Source organism: Nicotiana tomentosiformis, chromosome 3 (genome assembly GCF_000390325.3).
Source record: "Nicotiana tomentosiformis chromosome 3, ASM39032v3, whole genome shotgun sequence".
In the NCBI taxonomy this organism is placed as follows: Eukaryota; Viridiplantae; Streptophyta; class Magnoliopsida; order Solanales; family Solanaceae; genus Nicotiana; species Nicotiana tomentosiformis.
In genome coordinates this window covers 145,504,302-145,514,315 of record NC_090814.1, presented here as the reverse complement: position 1 = coordinate 145,514,315, position 10,014 = coordinate 145,504,302, and the positions used below count along the sequence as shown (strand labels likewise).

The 10,014-nt window shown below is 30.8% G+C and overlaps 1 protein-coding gene and 1 long non-coding RNA gene across 3 annotated transcripts; one reads left to right on the top strand and one right to left on the bottom strand.

Annotated features, from left to right (window-relative positions):
- Positions 1-478: 478 nt before the first annotated feature.
- Positions 479-6,788, bottom strand: LOC104085288 (uncharacterized). 2 transcript variants are annotated; one of them, XM_033653186.2, is made up of 8 exons: positions 6,244-6,788; positions 3,499-3,702; positions 3,381-3,408; positions 2,438-2,596; positions 1,957-2,317; positions 1,732-1,858; positions 1,057-1,595; positions 479-976 (listed from the first exon to the last, which is right to left on the bottom strand). In XM_033653186.2, the coding sequence occupies exons 2-6, from the start codon at positions 3,691-3,693 to the stop codon at positions 1,774-1,776; spliced, it is 828 nt and encodes a 275-aa protein (XP_033509077.1). In that variant the 5' UTR covers positions 3,694-3,702; positions 6,244-6,788; the 3' UTR covers positions 479-976; positions 1,057-1,595; positions 1,732-1,773. The 2 variants fall into 2 exon arrangements, with proteins under 2 accessions (XP_033509077.1, XP_070053877.1); XM_070197776.1 differs by having other exon boundaries at positions 1,124-1,595.
- Positions 6,789-8,700: 1,912 nt separating this feature from the next.
- Positions 8,701-9,475, top strand: LOC104085287 (uncharacterized). The gene is made up of 2 exons (XR_683812.4): positions 8,701-8,889; positions 9,202-9,475. It is a non-coding gene; the product is annotated as an uncharacterized lncRNA (long non-coding RNA).
- Positions 9,476-10,014: the final 539 nt, after the last annotated feature.

Below are 10,014 nucleotides of genomic sequence, written 5' to 3'. Positions count from 1 at the left end.
GGAATGCTCCCAAAAGGAAATAAGAATTAATATAGTATAAATATTTTTTTACTGGGTACTTTTGATGATAATATGTCCTTTAAGGCATATTCAGTTGTATTTGTTGTGTTCTGGACAATTATAGTTATGGTGTAATTGTGTTGCTAATTTGAATAAAGATTGTCTCCTATAATGAATGTTTGGTAAACATATTTTAACTCTTAATGCCATTGGTTTGTAGTTGTTTCGTTCAATAACTGTGTTTATTTATTAATTTTAAGCTTTTCCTAACAATACTGCTAATTTTGAATAGATTATGTATTTTTGTATATTAGTTGTAGACCGAATTGTAGTTATAATGTAAAAAAATTATTATCTGAGAGTTTTGGTATATCGTTGCTTGAAATTTTCTTTAATTGTAAAGCTAAACATTTAATAACTTACATTTAGAGTAACATATGTTAACATAATAGGGTAAAAGAAGACAACAGAAAACATATATTATATAGTATCAATATGGAGATCAAGTACTAACAAATTTCGATAAAAAAACATGTTACAAATATTTTTATTTGTAAGTAGTAGAATTTTGGACAACATAACAAAACAAAAGCTAAAACAACTTTAGCACAAATCTGCTACAATTAAACTTTTGCTGAATTGTTCTTAGTAAATAATTTTCCTACAATTTTAATACAATCCAGCTACAACTAAACACTTTCCCTATAAAATAGCTACTGAAAAGGAAAACTAATTCTTTTTGGTCCGGACTCTTGTTCTCTCCCTCAGAGCTAGTGCACCTTTTCTTCTTGCTAATCTCCCAGTCACCTCACTTTTACTAATTTCACTAAGCTCTTGCTTTTTTCTAGCATAATCCCAAAGGAGCGCTCCATAGCGTCTACGGTGTTGATCAATATCAGAAAGGTCTTCCTTTGAAATCAAGAGTTGTCTAATGCTGGCATATTCTGCAAATGCCGCCACGTATACACCGCAAATACTGCAATAAATATTAGGAAAAAAGCTTTAACATTCAATGTAAAATTCAATTGGTTAAATTGAAGGAAAAGCAATACATACAGTGATTTCTCTTTTTGCTGGGGTATCTCACCGACCAACCACTGAATGTCAAGAGAGTCAGTAATACCTTTTTCAATGTATGTCTTTGTGTTCTTGTAGTTGATGTTTGAACGCTTTCCATAGAAGCTGGTGGAAGACAAGTAGAAGGGGATCATAATAGCAAACTTGTCGACAACAGATTCCACAAGTTTGTGATTACGTGAAGAGACCATAGAATCATAAACATATAGAATCCTTTCGGTAATATCAAATACAACCAACAACCAATGAAATTTCTTAACAATATTTATGGGCGTAATTACAAACTCAACTTTGTCCCATGCAACATTTGCAAGTAATCAGTACCCCCAATATGTATTCTGATACGACGTCCTGGGGTTTGACAACAGCAAGCTTCCTATCAACAGGGGCCTTACTGTACCTCTCATAAATTTGTTCTATTCTAGTCTTGAACATATAGTAAGTGGTTGAAATCGTATTTTGTTTTCAGGACCATGTTTTCCTCTCTTCCTCAAGTAGTACAAAATAACATCAATGTGCTGCAAAGAAATAAATTATATTATTTCTCACTGCAGCATACAATTTAACTATAATATTTTAACAAAAAATCTATAGATATCTAAAATAACAGAATACTTCAGCTTATCATTAAATTCTGTCGGGGTATGAGTGTACCGTGTTGTTCAGGATTTTTCCGGAATGTGCCAAAGTATAAAATCAATCATTTTTATCAACTTTCTCCACTCCAAGATCTAACCACGGGTTGAGCTGGTTATCTTTTACAGTATAAGGCGCCTTCTTCCTATATAAAGATATAGCAAGTACAATTAAAATGTAGTTGTAATTGGAAATTCATAAATTCTATGCATTCGATAATATGGAAAGAGTGTAGAATCTAACCTCTTTGAAATTGTGCATGTACCTAAATATAACCACTTATTGAATTCTTCCAACAAAGCAGGATCAACATCTTCACCCATTACCCCAGTAAATGGATGTTTGATGTTGAAAATTAGAGGAGGGCCAATAGAAGTGCTTCCATCAGAACTGAAATAAGGAAGAAAGGGGGATCTGACATGCTTTCCAGGAACCCTTGTTCTTCCTTGATGAACAAGGGTTGTTTCATATTCATTAACCTCGCCGAACTTGACTATCTGTGAGAAGTTCTCGGGCAACTCAATAACATCAAGTGTTATTGTCCTTTTTCCAGACTTGGAATCATTGTCTGAATCATCTACGTTGATGAAGTCGACTGGTTCACCTACAAAGTTAAAATAAAAGAATAACATTGTATGTTGCTTGCATCAGAAATGTTAGGAAAACTACAAATTATATGAAAGCTGTTATTTTTTTTCTACAATTATATTGTAATAATTAATACCACTGAAAGCTTCGTTGCAATCCTCTCCTTGTTGGGAAACATTTGCATCCTGAATTGGAGATTGCAAATGCATAATCTCCTTCTCCAGATTGAAATGGTCTCCTTGTATGGCAACATTTGCATCCTGATATGGAGAGTGCACATACATACTTTCCTTCTCTGTGATAACAAATGTGTACATTGAAAGAGAATTGTAGATCATTTGTAATAAATAGAAAATAAATGTAGATAAATTGTTATTAAATTGTAGTTAATTTGTTGAAATTATGTCTTGTAGATTAAATGTAATATGTATTGTGAATCATGTAGAAAAAATATACAAAATTATACCAGAAGTTTCTTTGTTCAATACCTCTTGAAACTGAAAAAATAAGTCAACACCTACCGGATATGATATAGGAACATTCTCCTCCTTTTGAATATCAGACATGTGCCTTGTATCTTATACAACAATTGGATATATAATGTGGATTATTAGTTGATACTTTAGTAATATATTTAACCTAGGTAAGACATGTCATCAAATTGTGTTAAAATTGAACAAATACATATTTAGTGTTGCTGCCCAACACTTGTTTAGCACTACTGCCGGGATACTGTTGTGTGTTTTTTACTTTATAATGCTCATCATTTTTTTCAGAACTGCCACTAAACTGCAAGCAAAATTTATGAGGCTATATCCTTTATGAATGGTAATATAAACATAAACAGGATAAAAAATATTTTAGTTAATGAATATAATTTGAATGAAACTTTAGCATCGATGTTAGTATCTTGTTGACTCTTTATTTCCTGTATGACAAACTTGATTGAATCATTGAATAACACTCGAATGCTACCTAGTTCTTCAAAAACCTAAAGAACCAAAAATGCTTATAATGTATCTGACAATAAGAGGATTACAGATATATAAAGAAGCCTAAAAATCAAGAATTAGGTATACCTCTTTCTTGAACAATCCAAGGTCTGAACTGACCTAAGTATAAAAATAAAAAGAGTTAAAGAAATAATTTGCATAACATAAATTACATAAACCAACTTGGAATATCATCAGTTGTTACCTTATCAACATCTTTTCTTAATTTTTTTAGTTGTTTCAGAATATCTTTCTTGTCATCTATTCCCATTGACTGCTTATTGCCAGATAAAGATGGAGCATTTGTCGGATGCTCGGCTTGCGTTTCAGCTTCTTCAAGGATGTATACAACTTTGTCTGACAAAGTCAATCTAGAAAGCTCTTCTGGGGCTTCAATCATGTTGGTGAACTGAATAAAATAAAAATATGGGGGAGATAGTCATCATATGTATAAAATTCGTAGATAATTTGTAGTTATATTGTCTGTACCATAAACATGTAGATTTGTTGTGTTATGTATATCAATATTTTAAAATACCTTATACAAAATTGAAAAACATTTATCTTGATCCATCATGGTTTGATCATCCTCTCTTCCAATGCAGAAATTCATATCTTGTCTTTTGTTGTCGTCTAATTAAGTATGCGGGGAATTGAATTACCAACCCTTGTAGCTATATATGTGTTGACTGTAGAGCAACACTCATACAACTAAATTTGCATAGCGAATGAAAAGCTCAAAGGAGATAAAAATACAAAGAAAGGTTCAACTTATGCCTAACAGATTGAAGCAATTGTGTATAAGCTTCGATACCCCATGCGAAATTCGCATACTTCCCCGAGTCCACCAAATAGAACCCAAAATGGTCAATCAAACTATTATCTTTCTCTGAGGGACATAGGAAGAACTCTATCAGATAGAGAATACACAGCTTGACTGCATTCTCATCATTCACTCAACTACGATTGGTTATAATTTGTTTCAAGTACGACTTCTCAACTTTTTCCTTGTTCGGAAAATAACTCCTCATTGTTTTACTATCATACTTAGTTGTGTAACCAAAGTCGGTTACTTCTCTAAAATATTTGAGGCCAGTAATAAGAGAAAACTCCCTCAACCCAAAGTTCAGCCTCTCACTCTTCATCTCTGCTGTGAAAAAATTCGCCCCGAATGTGTTCAATTCATACTTCATTAGAAGGTGAATTGCCTGATTTTGGATACATATTTTGGGCATGCGAAAAAAGTGTCCAAAATATGTCTTCTTAAATAATTTTATCCCATTTTCAGACAAATAATACCTTGATTTGGGCAGGGACTACAGGGTCGGATAATGTTTGAAACCTAATGATGCCATAATCAATATCATGTGGTGCAAAGAATTTTCAATTCTGTACCAAATAAAAAAATATTTAATAAAACACATTTAAAGACAAGAAAACAAAATAATAACAATGCTGCTACACTTTATCTACAGCCAGAAATATAGTAATACATTGCAGACAAATAAATTACAAAATCAATAACAAATATAACAACTGAACTACAGTGAAGCTACAAATAAACTGACAATTATTTATTTAGAGCAAGAAACTAAAAAGTAATATACATTTAAAAAAGGGAAAAATGATCAATTATACCTCTCTACTTTCGGATACTGTCTACATTTAACCCCCGTTATACTATCCGGTCAAATTTACCCCTATCGTTATACTATCCAGTCAAATTTATCCCTACCATCACCAAACTTTTAAAAATTACTCCTTGATCTATTAAGTAATCCAAAATCTCTAATTTTCTTTTATTTAAATCACTTGTTGTTCTTCTTGCTCCATTATTTCCAGAAATTACTATTGATGAGAATGTTAAAGGTACAAGATTATACAAATTATTTATGAATATTTTTAATTACCAATGCACCCACTTCTTTTCTTGTGATAATGAGTTTGGAATTGGTTTAAAATTTTATTTATTTTTCAACCATATACACTCCGTAGAATTTAGTGGGTCTATTTATTGTGTATTATATACAGATGATAATCAGGAATGTACATGTATATTTGAATATATTTTGTTATTATCTGATTAGTATAGAATTATCAACTAACTTAAGAGTGCACAATGCGTAAGCATTTGATTAAAGCAAAGTTGAATTCGACAATGCAAAGTCTCCAATGAACTTTAACTTCTATCACTAATACTTGCAAAGTCTCCATATCTTTGGTGCAATGAATTCAATAAAGGTGGGGTATTGTAAATACTTTTGAATTTTAGACAAGCTGCCTAATTTAGATTCTTCAATTTACTATAATTTATTTACTAACCGATGTATTATTTTAATATTTCTTTCTCTTATAATTTTTTTCCAATTAAGAAATCAGGTAAATGCCAATTATTTCAAAAATAGTGAATCATGAAGAAGAATAAATGACTTAATTAACATAATTTTGGAGATTCTGGGTCACATGACGGACTGATGGATAATTTTTAAAAGTTTGCTGATGGTAGAGGTAAATTTGGCCAGATAGTATAATGGTAGGGGTAAATTTGACCGAATAATATAACAAAAGTTAAATATAAACAATATTCGAAAGTAGAGGGGTATATTTGACCCTTTTTCCCTAAAATTGGGAAAAAAACTAACAACTGGATATAATATATACAATTTATTTATAGAAAATGAAATTAACATCTATAAATAGAGCAAAAATTAACCAACAAAACCAACTAAATCATGTAATACATACCCTAGCAAAATTATTTCAAATAATATACAACAAATTTATAATTTCTAGAAATATGTAAAAAAATTGATAAAAAACAAGAAATATACACAATGTACACAAAATTTCTACAATTACAAAACAACAACAAAATAGGTATCAGGATGAGAATGAAAATAGTTTTTTAAGTAAGAATAACAACAAAAAATTGTAAGTACTACAATTTTACCTTCTCTAATGACTGTTGAGGTATGTTTTTAGGAGATTTTTGAACCTTCTTCTTTTTTGAAGGTTTGCCAATAGAAGAAACTTTGATTTTTTTTTTTTTGCAGGTTTCAGAATAACTTCTTCTTCGACGAAATCATCATCACGAGCAATTTCTTTGCCCTTCCATTTTATTGATTTACTAGATGTTATTTCAGCAGCATCCCTGTCATGCTTGAGTTTTATTCGAGCCTCTGCCCTAGCTTCACGAGGAGAAAGCTTGGAATTTCTCTTCGGTGTTGCATGTCTGGATTTTACCATTTTTTGGGTGAATCCTATGAGAAATCACCCAAATCAAAAGAAGAAATATCACCACCAATAGCTTTTTTAGGGCTATTCCTCGTAGATCCTTTCTTTTTCATCGTAAGGGAAGGAAAATTTGAAGCAATAACGATTTCATAGGGATTTTGAGAGAAAAATAAGAAAATTTGAGAAAACTTTTTGAACAAAAATGGAAGAAAGCGTTAATGGAGGGAGAGGGGATCGAAATCATGGGGGTGTGTACAGAGATACGTGGAGGGAGCGGGATATGTACGTTAGATACGTTTTAGCGTGATTAAAGGAGAAACATGAGGGGAGGGAATGGGAGGATATCTCATTTAATTCCTAAAATATATATAATTGATAAATTGTATATGCCCATATAATTAAATTAAAACTTGAGTAGGGAAGGTAATAATGTTTCATATAGTATATAGGAAGGTAAAAATCCTAACACTATTTATATGCAAAATACAGTCCTCCTGCTTTCCTTGGCAACGGGCTAGGAATGGAGCGATTAGCGAAATTTAAGTATTGGGTCAGATACTCAGATGTATTGAACTTTAACAGATCAGTCCAAACTATTTCCAAATTCGTTCTTTGAAAGCCCACAAGATTCATGAAAGTAGCAAGCCCATTCAAATGTTGATCGATCCAACGCAGTCATAGTTGAGATTTTTGCACGCTCGATTCTTTTTTAACTATTACTTTAAAAAAAGCACCATTTATTGTTTATTCCATAAAGAACACCTTCCTTTTTTATTATTAGCATATTATAAAAATTAAGCTCAATATTTAATAAGTTAACTGACTCACTAATCACGGGAAGTACTTTTTTTGTCCATTTTCATTCTCCCTTTCCAACATTCATCTTCTTCACTCCATTTTTGAAAATCTAATACATATGTAAATGCCACCTAAATTCAAGATGTATTGATTTATACGTCTTTTATACTTTGTATATCAAGTAATTCAAAATGTATTTTTATGTATATAATTTTTGTATATTTATTTGTGAAGTGCCATCTTATTTTAAGATGTATTTTTAATGTATATTTCACATGTCTAAGTGTCATCTTAATTGAAGATGTATATTTTTTTTGTATATTTTATATGTGTTAATTCAATGTATATTTTTTATATATACGTTTTGTATATATTAACGTATATTATTATCGAAGTAAGATCTTTATGTTAAGAAAGGAAGAAAGAAGGAAGAGAAAATCTTAAGAAAGATAATTAAAAAGGAAACGAATGGAACAAATTTAAAAAATATTTTGGCTTCAACAGAAAACAAAATTAAGAAGATGAATAAAAAGAAGGAAAACTAATAGATAAAGAGAAAAAAAGGCATGATTTTTGTACAAAGAATTATTAACTTTCCATTCAAATTGCTTATGTTTAGGGATTAATAATTAATATTCTTATTTTAATGGAACTATGTGCTACAAATATAAATATTTTCTTGCCACAATTGTAATATTGGATTTCATGTTAAGAATTTGTTATATTTATTTTAAACTGTGACAGTTATGTAAAGTTCCCAAAATAGTATGAGCTAGTCAGTTTTCGGACTGGTAATTAAAAAATAATCAACATTTACAAAGTCATTAAAACATAACCACTATTTTGCTGAAACATGAAAAGTTCCAGCATCATATGCTGGATTATGGAGCTCCTGCATATAAACTTCCAACATATTATGTTGGAACTCCAGCACACGGAAAGTTCCAGCATAATATGCTGAATTATGGAGCTCCTGCGTATAAACTTCCAGCATATAATGTGGAACTCCAGCATATTATGAAATTCCAGCATATTATGCTCGAATCTCATATTTAAAAAATTCAAATTCCATCATATTATTCTAGAACTTTTCCGGATTTTTGAGGGTGTTTTTATTCAGATTTTATCTGTACATGAAAAAGTGGCTTAATTTCGATTACTTCTAAAATTATGACTATTTTTTAATTACCAGTTGTAAATTTGGCTTTCTAATTTTTTGGCGTCAAACACTTAGACTAATTAAGAACTTTAAATTTACTTAGTAAAATAATTCCAACTACTGGAATTGAAAGCTCAATTCTGTATTTTAAAAAATGATAAGTTTGCCTTGTTGTATCAAGCAACATATATAAAAACAACAAAAGTCTACTGTCTCAAGCTATATATCGTAACTACATTGAAGTGGTGTATGCAGAATAACATTATCATAGCTTTAGCGAATAAACCTCTAAATCTAAGGCAGTGGCGATGAATTCTGAGAAAACTCTTCTGGCGACTATCATCATCTTTATGCTAGTTCTATCTCCGGCTGTTCCCACCAACGCCGCCGGACTGACTCGTCGAGGTATGTTAGTATTACTCCCTCCGTCCCATTTTATGTTGCACACTTTCCGTTTTAATTTGTTCCAACAAGGATGACATCTTCTTCTATACTTATAAATAATTTAAGTTTAATTATTATTTATACTTAATTATTAATTTATAGTCACACAAATATTTATGACTTGTTTTAGACCATACATTTGAAACAATATTTTTTTCTTTCTTAAACTATGTGTTCTGTCAAACAATATCACATAAATTAAAACGAATAGAATATTGGACAACTATAATTTACAACCATAAACAACTGACGATATGATCATAATTGGTGCAGAACTTGGGTTTAAGGAACCACCATGTAACAATTGCAACTGTTGCCAACCAAATACACCGTCCTGTTGTGTTTGCGCTTGTGCCGTTCCGTTCGCCGCCGCCGTCGACCAGCCATGACTTAAAGCAAAATGCGGAGAAGAGACGACTTGTGTGATGGATTTCTACATAAGAATGAAATAAGAAAATAATTTGCTCGTGCAATTAATGCTTTTGGCAATATGTTTTGGGTGATTTGAATTTTTATATGTGTGAATAATATTGTTCCTATTTTGATTTGGTCTTCGTTTTCACTTTCTTGAAAAGTGCTTCATTCAACATGTCCTATTTGAAATTTCTCATTGATTAAGTTTTAATAGATGTTTTGGATTTGCATTTAACAGAGTTCGGGTGTGAAATTTATGGACTCACTTGTTGAAATTCTTCAAAACAAAGTCCAAATTTACACATAAATTTTTTACTATGGTTTAAAATTACCCTTCGATTGGAGCAATATTAGAGATCAATGAAAAAATAATCTTTTTTTTACGTCGGAGCTAATATTAGACCAAAAGCTAATGGAGACAAAGTTGGTCAATTTCAAATAACACGAGCAATTTTGATCCTCTTCCAAGTTTAAAAACCAGTCACGGTATCATAGGATCATAAACTGCTCTTATTTTTCTTTCCATTAATCATCAACTCAATTTATTTGCTTAGGGAAAAAATTATTTGGACTTAGAGATTTATCTTTAAAATCATGTTAATAAAAGAAGACATGCTTGTGACTTAATTTTTAAAATAAATTGAATATCTAATTAACTTCCACATAACTTTA

What these genes read in the sequence shown, in the direction of transcription:
- LOC104085288 (XM_033653186.2), bottom strand. Translation starts at nt 3,693, where the DNA reads ATGATTGAAGCCCCAGAAGAGCTTTCTAGATTGACTTTGTCAGACAAA. An exon ending in TTGCAACGAAGCTTTCAGTG is followed by an intron (nt 2,318 to 2,437) that starts GTATTAATTATT and finishes TTAACTTTGTAG; the next exon opens with GTGAACCAGTCGACTTCATC. An exon ending in ACATGCACAATTTCAAAGAG is followed by an intron (nt 1,859 to 1,956) that starts GTTAGATTCTAC and finishes ATCTTTATATAG; the next exon opens with GAAGAAGGCGCCTTATACTG.